The sequence below is a fragment of the Ranitomeya variabilis genome, chromosome 2 (assembly GCF_051348905.1).
Source record: "Ranitomeya variabilis isolate aRanVar5 chromosome 2, aRanVar5.hap1, whole genome shotgun sequence".
Lineage (NCBI taxonomy): Eukaryota > Metazoa > Chordata > Amphibia > Anura > Dendrobatidae > Ranitomeya > Ranitomeya variabilis.
This window is the reverse complement of record NC_135233.1, coordinates 451,023,855-451,036,419: the sequence shown is the minus strand read 5'-3', so window position 1 is coordinate 451,036,419 and position 12,565 is coordinate 451,023,855. Positions and strand designations below refer to the sequence as shown.

General features: G+C 51.4%; 1 protein-coding gene across 1 annotated transcript in view; it reads left to right on the top strand.

Moving 5' to 3' along the window:
• CTR9 (CTR9 component of Paf1/RNA polymerase II complex) overlaps positions 1 to 11,320 on the top strand; it is a 31,159-nt gene extending 19,839 nt beyond the window's left edge. Inside the window, exons 16-25 of the mRNA XM_077287262.1 lie at positions 6,278 to 6,426; positions 6,535 to 6,651; positions 7,100 to 7,245; positions 7,338 to 7,409; positions 7,488 to 7,623; positions 7,776 to 7,922; positions 9,035 to 9,201; positions 9,652 to 9,730; positions 9,886 to 10,001; positions 10,227 to 11,320. Of these exons, the coding sequence (XP_077143377.1) occupies positions 6,278 to 6,426; positions 6,535 to 6,651; positions 7,100 to 7,245; positions 7,338 to 7,409; positions 7,488 to 7,623; positions 7,776 to 7,922; positions 9,035 to 9,201; positions 9,652 to 9,730; positions 9,886 to 10,001; positions 10,227 to 10,620 (1,523 nt within the window). The 3' untranslated portion in view covers positions 10,621 to 11,320. The remainder of the gene's footprint in view (positions 1 to 6,277; positions 6,427 to 6,534; positions 6,652 to 7,099; positions 7,246 to 7,337; positions 7,410 to 7,487; positions 7,624 to 7,775; positions 7,923 to 9,034; positions 9,202 to 9,651; positions 9,731 to 9,885; positions 10,002 to 10,226) is intronic.
• Positions 11,321 to 12,565: the final 1,245 nt, after the last annotated feature.

Below are 12,565 nucleotides of genomic sequence, written 5' to 3'. Positions count from 1 at the left end.
AATACTACTTGTAGGCACTGTACATAGCTGATGCAGTCACTGTGTACATACATTACATTTCTGATCCTGAGTTACATCCTGTATTATACTCCAGATCTGCACTCACTATTCTGCTGGTGGAGTGTCAGTGTAAATTAGTGGTTTTAATTGCCGATCTGGAGATTTAATTCTGCATCTAAACTGTAGACTGTAGGTCAATGGCGGACACATGCTTCATTGATAAGGAGGTCACATATTTCCTTTTCTCTATCGCCTCTCATTGGGGGACACAGGATCCCATGGGTGTATGCTGCTGGCTCTAGGAGGCTGACACTATGCACAAAAAAAGTTAGCTCCTCCTCTGCAGTGTACACCCCACCGACTGGCATTATACTCTTCAGTTTAGCTTAGTGTCAGTAGGAGGTGGACACGGGTCTTTCATTAGACCCTTATCTACCTCAATGTGCGTCGATTTCTTTTAGGTTCTCCGGAGGGATACAGGGTGAACAGTCACACCTGTAGTCCCACAATACGGACTATGAGTACGGCGTGTACTGCCACCCCGTATCCTCATAGATCCCTCAGCAGGACCATGATCCTAGCACACAAGCGTGCTCAGAAGTCCGGTCCTGCCTCCGTCCCCCACCCACTCGCCCACCAGAGCCTGTCGGTTGCGGAGACGAGGACGTTCATCAGCTCCCTGGACGTCTCATCCCTTTTCAGGTTAGTACCGGCGTGGGTTGTTTGAGGTGAGTATTTTCCCATTCCCATCTCAGATCCTCAAAAGGGGGTGCTTTATTTAGGGGGTCTCAGATGCGGGTCACCTTACATGCGGGCAGATGTAGGGGCCTTTTCCTAGAGCATATGCAGATGCATTTAATATGGGCCTCCCATCTCTTCTCAGCTGCCGCGCCGCTGCCGTGGCTGTGGTCGCCCTGCCCCCTGTTCTGGCACGGCTGCCTTTGCGGACTACCGCGCCACTTCTTGCCCCTGTGACCGCGCTGTTCCGGCCTTGTCAGGCCGCCGCACCGCTTCGGGTCCCCGCGCCTGTGCTGCCTTCCTCCCTGCGGCGCACCGTTCCGGCCCTTCACTGGCGGTCACCGGTCTCTAATTTAGGCCCCGGCTTCTGCCCGGGCCTACTTCCGGTGCCGGACTCCGCCCTCTTTCATCGGGCGGGCTTTCTCCCACCTGACAATTTCTCACTGCGGCACCACCTTTTCTCCGCCCACCGGCGCCATCTTGGGATTCCCGAACCACGAGTCCTCTCCTCTCTGTACCGACGTTTGGCGCCATATCTCAGCGGTCACCATCTGCAGATCGGTCCCAATTGCGACAGGAGCCTATACCACCCTCCTGCCTAAAGGACTACTTCTCACCGGAGGCCCATCCCACAAGCCGGACAGCTTCTGGAATCCGTTTTTTTTTGTCTGCCGTGAGTAGCTCTGTACTGCAGACTGGCACTCCCCTCTGTCCCCTAACCCTCTGGCATTTTCTTCAGGGACCTTTTCAAAATGTCTACCTCTAAAGGGGGGCCGCTCTCGTCCTCCTACTTCTTCCTCTAAGTCCTCTGCCTTAGTAAAATACTTTGCATGTTCGTCTTGTAACTGCAAACTTCCCTCAGGTCAGTCCTCTCCAATCTGTCAGGCCTGCAGCAACCCGATTTTTCCCACCGCCCAGGATCCCCCGGCTGCTCCGCTTCAGAGCGATACCCCCACCTCAGACTGGGTTTCCTCTCTCACAATCGGTGGCGGATCTAACACGGGTGTCTCAAACTCTAGCAGTAGCCAGCGGTTCGCAGGAAGCTCCGTCCGAGCCCTCCATTGCAAGCCGCAAAAGGTCCAGACAGGAACGCCGGTCTGAGTCCTTTTCTCGCTCCATCTCACCACACGGGCCTTCTCTGCGGTCGACTTTCCCCCGGTCCTCCTCCCCTGAGTCAGACGAGGCGTTCTCAGATGCGCCTTCGGAGGATATTTCGGAGCTGGATTCGAACCAAATGGCTACCATGAGGGATATGGTTCAGAATCTCATTGCAGCGATAAATCAAACCTGTGGCATCAAGGAGTCCTCTACGGAACCCGCAGATCAGGCGGTTTCGTTTAGACGGACTAAACCACCTTCCAAGTTTTTCGCTCCTCACCCGGAATTCGAGGAGATTATGACCAGAGAAAAAGAGAACCCGACCAGACGCTTTCAGAGAGGAAAGCGACTTGGCATTTTATATCCTTTTTCTCCGGAGCTCACCGCTAAATGGACTGCCTCTCCTTCTGTGGATCCTCCAGTTTCCAGACTGTCCACCAACACGGTCCTTCCACCGTCCGGCGGACCATCTCTGAAGGATTCTAACGATAGTCATAGAATCTTTCGCGAAGTCAGCCTTTGAAGCGGCCTCAGCTAGTCTTTGCCTGGCCTTTGCTTCCACTTGGGTTTCAAAATCCATATCCAAATGGGCCAAACAACTCGGTGCATTCTGGACGGGGCTCCACCCGGACAGCTGGCGGAACTTGCCAACCAGTTTTCTCACGCGGGTGAATATCTGTTCTCCGCCTCCCTGGATGCCGCGTCTTGTGCGGCTCAGGCGTCAGCAACGCGGTTGCCATCCGCTGGACCGTTTGGCTTAAGGCCTGGCAGGCGGATTTGTCTTCTAAAAAGTCCCTTACCAGCCTGCCTTTTCAGGGGTCTCGTCTCTTTGGTTCTAAGCTGGACCAAATCATGAAGGACGCCACTGGGGGCACAAGTTCTCTTCTTCCCCAGGCCAAACCTCGTCGTCCTCCTCCTAGATGTCAATTTCGGCCTTTTCGTCACTTCGCGGCGTCAAACTCCTTTCCCCAGCAGCAACAGAGGCCACAGGCACGTCAGGAGAAGAAGACCGTATCCTTTAGGCCCACTCCTTCCTGGCGTCCTTGCTACTCCCAGGGTAGATCCTCCAGGTCCAGGACTGGAAGATCCTCCTCGGCATGACTCTCGGCAAGACCCCAGCCCACCTCCCAGGCTGGTCGGCCATCTCCTCTTCGTCAGGGACGTCTGGATCTCCTCAGTAGAGGACGCATGGGTCAGGGAAGTTGTATACTCGGGATACAAGATAGAGTTCGTTTCACGACCCCGGGATCATTTCTTCGAATCCCGACCTCCAAGAGATCCCGCTCTAGTTCCGGGTTTCTTCGCAGCCATCGCGTCTCTCCTCAAAGCTGGGGTAATCGTTCCCGTCCCAGAAAAAGAACGGTTCACAGGTTTCTATTCAAACCTTTTTGTGGTACCGAAAAAAGACGGCAAGGTTTGTCCCATTCTGGACCTCAAATTACTGAACAAGAGAGTTCGTCTGAAGTACTTCAGGATGGAATCCCTTCGCTCAGTAATTGCTTCCATGGAGGCTCAGGAATTTCTGTGTTCCATAGATATTCAGGACGCCTACCTCCATGTCCCGATATTCCCGGGCTTTGCGGTGCTCCAGGAACACTTTCAGTTCGTCACCCTGCCGTTCGGTCTTGCAACCGCCCCAAGAGTTTTCACGAAGATCATGGCAGCGCTGATGGCCATCTTGAGGGTCAGAGGCCTGGTTCTGTTTCCATACCTTGACGACATCCTCATCAAGGCTCCGTCCTTTTCTCAGGCTCACGAAAGCCTGTCCATCGTTCTCGACACCCTAGCCCGTTTCGGGTGGCTGGTCAACCGGAAGAAGTCCTGCCTTATTCCTTCTCAGCGCATCATCTTTCTGGGCATGCTCTTCGACACTCGTCAGACCAAGGTCTTTCTTCCCGAAGACAAGAGATCCATCCTTCGTCGGGACATATGCTTGCTCAAGGGTCCTCGGCCTCCCTCCTTCCGATCGGCCATGAAAGTTCTGGGGAGGATGGTAGCAACATTGGAAGCGATTCCCTTTGCCCAATTTCATTCTCGACCCCTTCAGCAAGTCATTCTGTATCAGTGGGACAGGTCTGTCTTCTCCCTGGATCGTCCGATCCGACTCTCTCCCCGGGTCAAACGGTCTCTCAATTGGTGGCTGACGTCACCTCTCATCTCCCAGGGCAGGTCCTTCCTTCCAGTTCACTGGCAGGTGGTGACGGACGCCAGCCTGCTCAGCTGGGGTGCGGTGTTTCGCCACCTGACTGTTCAGGGCCGTTGGTCGGCGCAGGAGTCATCTCTGCCGATCAGTGTCCTCGAGATTCGGGCCATTTTTCTGTCCCTCCGTCACTGGGAAAGGATTCTCAAGGGCCTACCAATCTGAATCCAGACGGACAATGCCACGGCTGTGGCTTATGTCAACCATCAGGGGGGACTCAGAGCTCCTTGGCCCTTGCCGAGGTATCCAAGATCCTCCTCTGGGCAGAGGCAACGGTTCCGGTGATATCCGCGGTGCATATCCCCGGCGTGGACAATTGGGCTGCCGACTTCCTCAGCCGCGAGGGTCTCACGGCAGGGGAATGGTCCTTGCACCAGGAAGTCTTCCATCAGATTTGTCTTCGATGGGGGACTCCGGATGTGGACCTCACGGCGTCTCCTACGAACAGGAAGGTTCCTCAGTTCGTCTCCAGGTCTCGCGATCCTCTTGCAGTGGGCGTCGACGCTCTGGCCACTCCTTGGTCACGGTTCGTGTTGCCCTACCTGTTCCCACCCCTTCATTTGCTTCCCAAACTGTTGAAAAAGATCAAAACGGAAGAAGTGCCGGTCATTTTGATCGCCCCAGATTGGCCCAGGAGAGCTTGGTTCGCAGAGATCGTCAACCTTCTCGCGGACGCCCCTTGGCGCCTTCCAGACAGGCCCGATCTGCTGTCTCAGGGTTCGATCTGCCACCCGAATTCTCGGTCGCTCAGTTTAATGGCGTGGCTGTTGAGACCGCAGTTCTAAGAGCGTCCGGCCTTTCGGACCAGGTGATTCACACCATGATCCAGGCTCGGAAACCTTCATCTTCCAGGATCTACTACCGTACCTGGAAGGCCTACTTCCGTTGGTGCGAGTCCAACCACGTTCCATCTTTGTCCTTTTCCCTGCCTTCCATCTTGGCCTTCCTTCAGGCAGGACTGGATTCGGGCCTTACTCTTAGTTCCCTAAAGGGCCAGGTTTCTGCGCTCTCCATCCTTTTTCAGAAGACTTTATCTTCTCGGCCACAGGTTAAGACCTTCCTTCAAGGCGCAGCCCATACTGTCCCTCTGTATAGGGCCCCGGTGGATTCATGGGATTTAAATCTGGTCCTGGACGTTCTGAGGGTTTCCCCCTTTGAGCCTCTCGGGGAGATTTCCCTGTCAGTTCTTTCGTGGAAGTTGGCCTTTCTTGTGGCCATCACTTCTATCCGCCGCGTTTCCGAGTTGGCGGCCCTCTCTTGCCGACCTCCGTTCTTGGTGGACAAGGTGGACAAGGTGGTCCTCAGGCCTCCACCTTCCTTCCTTCCTAAGGTGGTTTCCACCTTCCACCTCAACGAGGACATCGTTCTACCTTCTTTTTGCCCAGCTCCGACTCATCCTCTGGAGCGATCGTTGAACAAGCTGGACCTCGTCAGGGCAGTGAAGATCTACCTGGATAGAACGTCCGTTTTCCGGAAGACGGATTCTTTTTTCGTCATTCCTGATGGCACGCGTAGAGGCCTACCGGCTTCTAAGGCGACTATTGCTCACTGGATCAGAATGGCAATTCTGGAGGCTTACCGGGTCAAGAACAGAGTGCCCCCTCCTGGGATAAAGGCTCACTCTACCAGTCGGCGCCTCCTGAGCGGTGCACCACAGGGCTTCCGCCCTACAGCTTTGCAAAGTGGCAACCTGATCTTCCATCCACACGATCGCCAAATTTTACAAGGTTCATACCTACGCTTCGGTGGATGCCAGCCTAGGCAGAAGGATCTTGCAGGCGGCAGTGGTGAGTCCTCTGACCTGATGGAAGTCTGTTTTTCCCACTCCAGGGACTGCTTTAGGACGTCCCATGGTTCCTGTGTCCCCCAATGAGAGGCGAAAGAGAAAACAGGATTTTTGGTTGCTTACCGTAAAATCTGTTTCTCGGAGCCTCCATTGGGGGACACAGCTCCCTCCCATGTTAGTTTTCGCTGTTCTATGACTGTTCTCATGTTTACAGTTCTCACGTTTGTGGTTATGTTTCAACCTTACTGTTTTTCTCCTACTGCTTTCTCACTAACTGAAGAGTATAATGCCAGTCGGTGGGGTGTACACTGCAGAGGAGGAGCTAACTTTATTTGCATAGTGTCAGCCTCCTAGTGGCAGCAGCATACACCCATGGTTCCTGTGTCCCCCAATGGAGGCTCCGAGAAACAGATTTTACGGTAAGCAACCAAAAATCCTGTTTTTTTTAATGTAAGGGGCCGTGTTGGCACACAAAGGATACGTGCGAGAAGCCCGTGATGTATTCGCCCAGGTCAGAGAAGCCACCGCCGAGATCAGTGACGTCTGGCTGAACTTGGCCCATATCTACGTGGAGCAGAAGCAGTACATCAGCGCCGTGCAGATGGTAGGCAGAGTCTCCGGGTTTTCTTTCCTTCCTCATTGTTATCTGGGCTGCTTCCGATGAATGAGCCGGAGCTCTCGGAGTTGACTTTTTTGTTTATTCCCTCCGTAGTATGAAAACTGTCTGCGCAAGTTCTACAAGCACCAGAACACGGAGGTCCTGCTCTACTTAGCCCGAGCCTTGTTCAAATGCGGGAAACTGCAGGAGTGTAAGCAGATTCTGCTGAAGGTGAGCGCCCGATATGTCCTGTGTGATGATTTTCATTTCCTTCCTTACTTTCCCCTTCATCAGTTTCTATTCACTGACTGCAAACTGTCATTGCTTTGTGTTCTCGGTGAACCCATCCTGATCGTTTCTAACTAAGGTCGAATTCAGACATCTGAGTCTGGACTGTAGTTTACAGGTCTCCTGACCTGGACTCGGGGTCACGTATGTGTGCGCCACTGCCGAATTCGGGTCAGGAGACCCACAGTCGGACCAGGGGCCTTGGTCTGTACCCAGTTTGTGTTTCTGAATTCGGCCTTTATCAGGTGCAAGTTGATGTCAGGATGGGTTCTCTGCCTCTGAATAGAAAGAAAAAAGGTTCCAATGACTGACGGCAAGAATATCTAGAAGGAAAAGAAAGAAGCTACTTGTCTTGATTCTTGACATGTTCTGTTCTCCTCTGACCCTGCAGGCTCGTCACGTGGCCCCTAATGATACCGTCCTCATGTTTAATGTGGCCCTGGTGCTGCAGAGGCTGGCGACATCCGTGCTGAAAGACGAGAAGAGCAACCTGAAGGAAGTACTGAATGCTGTCAAAGAGCTGGAACTCGCCCACCGGTGAGAGGAGCATGGGATCTGCGTCTGAGGGCCACGTCCATATTGGCCATGTAGCGTCCGTGAAATCTGACCTTCTGATGTTTCTTCTGCAGATATTTCAATTACTTGAGTAAAGTTGGTGACAAGATGAGGTTTGATTTGGCGCTCGCAGCGTCTGAGGCCAGGTATATGCTGCAGGGATGGGGAACACAACTCATGGGTGTGAACTGTTGCCTCACTTTAACACGTTGTCCACATTGTAGGCAATGCTCCGATCTTCTAAGTCAGGCTCAGTATCACGTGGCTCGGGCTCGCAAGCAGGATGAGGAAGAGAAGGAGCTGCGAGCCAAGCAAGAGCAGGAGAAGGAGGTTCTGCGGCAGAAGCTGCTGAAGGAACAGGTGGGTGTCCTTGGCCTCCCAGAGGATAACAACTAAGAGGGGAGCTGGTGGGAGACAGAGGGATGCGGTTGTCGGTGAATGGTAGGCTTGTTGTGTTGGTAAGTTACCGCCCGTTCCTTGATCCATAGCTTATTTTTTTTATAAACTTTCAGGAAGAAAAACGTCTCAAAGAGATCGAGGAGCAGAAGAAACTCTTGGAGCAAAGGGCGCAATATGTGGAGAAGACCAAGAACATCCTGCAGTTCACTGGAGAGATGGAGACTCAAAAGGAGAAGAAGCGAGGAGGCGGTGGCGGCCGGGTGAGTCTTGTATGGTGACATCATGTGCGCCTGGATAGCACCTGATGCCGGCCCCCTTGTATGTAACTTATGTGCAGCCTTGGGCTCTGCTGTACACGTACTGTAGGCTCTGGGCAGTGTCGGCCTCTGCTGCACATGTGCTGTAGGCTCTGGGCAGTGTCGGCCTCTGCTGTACATGTGCTGTAGGCTCTGGGCAGTGCCGGCCTCTGCTGTACATGTGCTGTAGGCTCTGGGCAGTGCCGGCCTCTGCTGTACATGTGCTGAAGGCTCTGGGCAGTGCCGGCCTCTGCTGTACATGTGCTGTAGGCTCTGGGCAGTGCTGGCCTCTGCTGTACATGTGCTGAAGGCTCTGGGCAGTGCCGGCCTCTGCTGTACATGTGCTGTAGGCTCTGGGCAGTGTCGGCCTCTGCTGCACATGTGCTGTAGGCTCTGGGCAGTGCCTGCTGTACATGTGCTGTAGGCTCTGGGTAGTGCCGGCCTCTGCTGTACATGTGCTGTAGGCTCTGGGCAGTGCCGGCCTCTGCTGTACATGTGCTGAAGGCTCTGGGCAGTGCCGGCCTCTGCTGTACATGTGCTGTAGGCTCTGGGCAGTGCCGGCCTCTGCTGTACATGTGCTGTAGGCTCTGGGCAGTGCCGGCCTCTGCTGTACATGTGCTGAAGGCTCTGGGCAGTGCCGGCCTCTGCTGTACATGTGCTGTAGGCTCTGGGCAGTGCCGGCCTCTGCTGTACATGTGCTGAAGGCTCTGGGCAGTGCCGGCCTCTGCTGTACATGTGCTGTAGGCTCTGGGCAGTGCCGGCCTCTGCTGTACATGTGCTGAAGGCTCTGGGCAGTGCCGGCCTCTGCTGTACATGTGCTGTAGGCTCTGGGCAGTGCCGGCCTCTGCTGTACATGTGCTGTAGGCTCTGGGCAGTGCCGGCCTCTGCTGTACATGTGCTGAAGGCTCTGGGCAGTGCCGGCCTCTGCTGTACATGTGCTGTAGGCTCTGGGCAGTGCCGGCCTCTGCTGTACATGTGCTGAAGGCTCTGGGCAGCGTCGGCCTCCGCTGTTCGGGAACTTTAGGATTTAGGCAGCATTGGACATAATTGGCTTCATATTGTTTTTTTCCCTACAGCGATCCAAAAAGAACGGGGAGTTTGAGGAGTTTGTCAACGATGACTCTGATGAGGACCTGCCTCCAAAAAAGAGGAGGAGGAAGAAGGGCGGCGGAAGCAGCAGCGGAGGCGAGCAGGAGGGAGGAGATGAGAATGAAGGAGAGAAGAAGAAAAAGCGAAGGAAGAGGTGAGTTCTGCAGTGCAGACCCAACCCTCTGTATGGGACATTACGGAGAACATCGGGGGTCACTCGTCGTCCTTTTTTATATCTGTCCCTTACCTAGTTGTCTCAGTCTTTGGAGAAACTGGGTGTGTGACCACCAATATGGCGCCTGCTGTCTCTCCTGCAGATGTTTGCAATGTCTTCCTCACATTTAGCAGCCACAGACCTCTTTCTCCTGCATTAATTCCCAATCCAATTCTCCATAAGTATAAGCGGAGAAATATGAGACTTAGGATGGGAAAGCTGGGTACCTGGTGACCCTCACATCTGCTGAATTGTGCATTGGTTTGTGAGGAAGAGAAGCTTCTCAGCAGGCGGATTGGCCTTTCAGACATGTGAAAAATCTGTGTGACAGCCCCTAGGGGTGCAGTATTACTAGTCACTCAGCTTTCTTGCCCCCTCTCTTACCATCAGGCCGCAGAAGTCTGGTGACGGCTCGGATGACGATGAGGATCAACGTCCCCGTGCCAAAAAGAGACCACCAAAGAAACAGGTAAATAAGACCATCTGCACCCTGCATCTGCTCCCAGCGCATGCATTGAACATGTCGGCCCCCTGGGGTTACGCTGTACGCCCCTCCGCTTGTTCATTAGCTTGCTTGCTGTCCTGGCAGCTCTGACCGCAACTTTTTTTATATCCCTTCCTCAGCCAGCCAAAGTGGAAAGGACGCCGGCCTCCATGAAAGGGAAGATCAAGTCAAAAGCCATGATCTCCTCCAGCGATGACTCTTCAGACGAGGACAAACTTAAAATTGCTGACGAAGGGTAAGCGTAACTTAAATCCGATTTAAAGGGATTCTCCACCTAAAAGTGCTGGTCACGGGGATCGGCATCAGTGAGTGTGACCTTGCTTCATTCACTTGTTTGTTCAGAGTCTGTATGCTATGGAGTGGGGCAGTTGGCAGAGACCCTATAACCAGTGTCAGACCTTGCTCAGGTCACAAACAATTGTTCAACAATCAAAAAATAATCTTGTGGGTTTTTTTTTAGAAACCTCCAAAACAGCAACAGCGACTCAGACGTCGACACCCGACCCTCCAAGAAACGCATAATGTCCGACAGCGATTCTGACGGTGGACACAAATCTGGAAGTGACGCTGGCAGCGGCCGGAGATCCCAGCAGTCAGGCGACGAATCTGACAACAACACCTGGGCACGGAAGAGACAGAGAACAGATTCTGGATCTGACAACGAATCGGTCCAGTCCCCCCAACACAGCAGATCCGGGGGATCGGATAACGAGTCACGTGCCGCTTCCCGGAGTCCAGAGTCAGATAGAGAGTCTGGCAACGAGGGATCTGTCCGAGTATCTGGAAACGAGTCCGAACCAGAAGCATCCAACAACGAAAAGTCCGAGCGCGGATCTGATGATGACAGCGACTAAATGTGAAACCTTCAATATTTAATGTAAATATTTAAAAAATACAAATTTTCTAAACCCTGGACAAAGAGGTTTCAGCTGTAAACTTCGCCACTTTTGGCGTTTTGTAAAATCCCAGTGTTATGTCTGACTTGGTAACTGTGACTGTTATTTCAGCAGTTTTCGATCATTCTGTTTTTTGTTTTTTTTTTGGGGGAGGGATGATTTATAGAGTTAAGTAATTTCTTATTGGGGTTATCACATATAAGCACAGATGAACTTCTCAACTCCACTTAATAAGTAAAAAATGTTGTACTGTTAAGTAAGTGCAAACATTTAGCCTTTCCTTTCCTCTAGTCACCTCCATAACTGCATTTATAGAGCGTCGTGCTCTGCTGCTGTACATTCACAACCTGGCACTGTACTGTCTGCAGAATTGTGATTGCAGCTTTGAATGTGACTGGAGCATAAAATATGATGGTACTCATGATGGGTATTTTCTGTTATTCATAATGCAGCTTTACTATTAAAGGGTTGTTCTTCATAGATGGTACTGCTGCCATTTACTGCTTACTACGTTTTTCAGCTGTTCTTGAGATATTACCACTTTTTTTTGTTTTGTTTACAGCTTGTTACCTTGGAGACCGACCACCATTGCTGGTTAGCAAAATATGCGCAGTGATTACAAACCTTTTCTGTCTGCTTGTGAGCGTTTTTTTTTTTTTTTTTTTAAAAGCCAGGATCGCTGGAGTTCAATGTTACCTCCTATTCCCGGCCTGCTTCATTGCAGTGGTTACAAGCTAGACAGCTGGGGTGGTCGGTCTCCTAGGCAACAAGCTGTCACGAAAAGTATTAATATCTCAAGAACGGCTGCAAATTTTAATCAAATTTAAATTGCAGTGCTTGTATCCGTCTATGAACCCTTGATAGTGACTTAAACCATAAACCAACTTTCCAAGGTGACTGTAGACGCCTCAAGCTTTTGCGTACAATATCCCTTTTAAGAATGTTTTGCATGGGAAGCTGGTGAATGTCCACTGACTCCTTTAAGATTCTGCAGACTCCTTGCTGGGAAATAACCGGCCTTTAGGATGTATTGGAAGAATTAGAGGTGATAAGCAGTAAATGAGCCAAGTCCTATTGAGTTTTATGGACTGACAACCTGCCAGTCTCCCACTAAAAAAAAAAAAGTGCAAAAATAAATAAATGAAATGTCCACATCCATAGGGGAAGGGGATGTAGGGTTTTTTTTTTTTTTTTAACCCCTTAGAGGAAATGTTTCTTAGAATGTTCTTTTGTTCACAATGTATCCCTGTGGAAACTTTATTTAAAGGGAAAAATGTTCTGATTTCCATAAAACTGTAAAAAGTTGTTCTTTAATAAATAATGTGAGAATATCGTTTGTCGCTTTCTATTGTTTTCAGATATATGTTCTCAGGTTTCTGGAGAGCTGATAAGGGATGATGGGGATTGTAGTTCATTGACTGGACAGTGTAAAATGTAAAGTGATACATTTAGAGAGATCGAATAACGTAATAATGAAGCAATTGAAAATGCTGGATGATCTTAGTTGTGAAGCTGCAGAATAGTGAGTGCAGCTCTGTAGTACACTACTCAAAAAAACAAAGGGAACACTTAAACAGCAGAATATAACTCCAAGTAAATCAAACTGTCCACTTAGGAAGCAACACTGTTTGGCAATCAATTTCACATGCTGTTGTGCAAATGGAATAGACAACAGATGGAAATTATTGGCAATTATCAAGACACTCAATAAAGGAGTGGTTCTGCAGGTGGGGACCACAGACCACATCTCAGTACCAATGCTTTCTCTAGTTGCCTTCCACGACAGCCCAGGAGGTTGTCTCCATACCCTAATGGGGGACAGGAAACACAAGAGGTTAAAAACCCCTCCCACCTCCCATTAACCAGTGTCTTTCCTGTTCCCCATGGGGCATGGAGAGGTTCC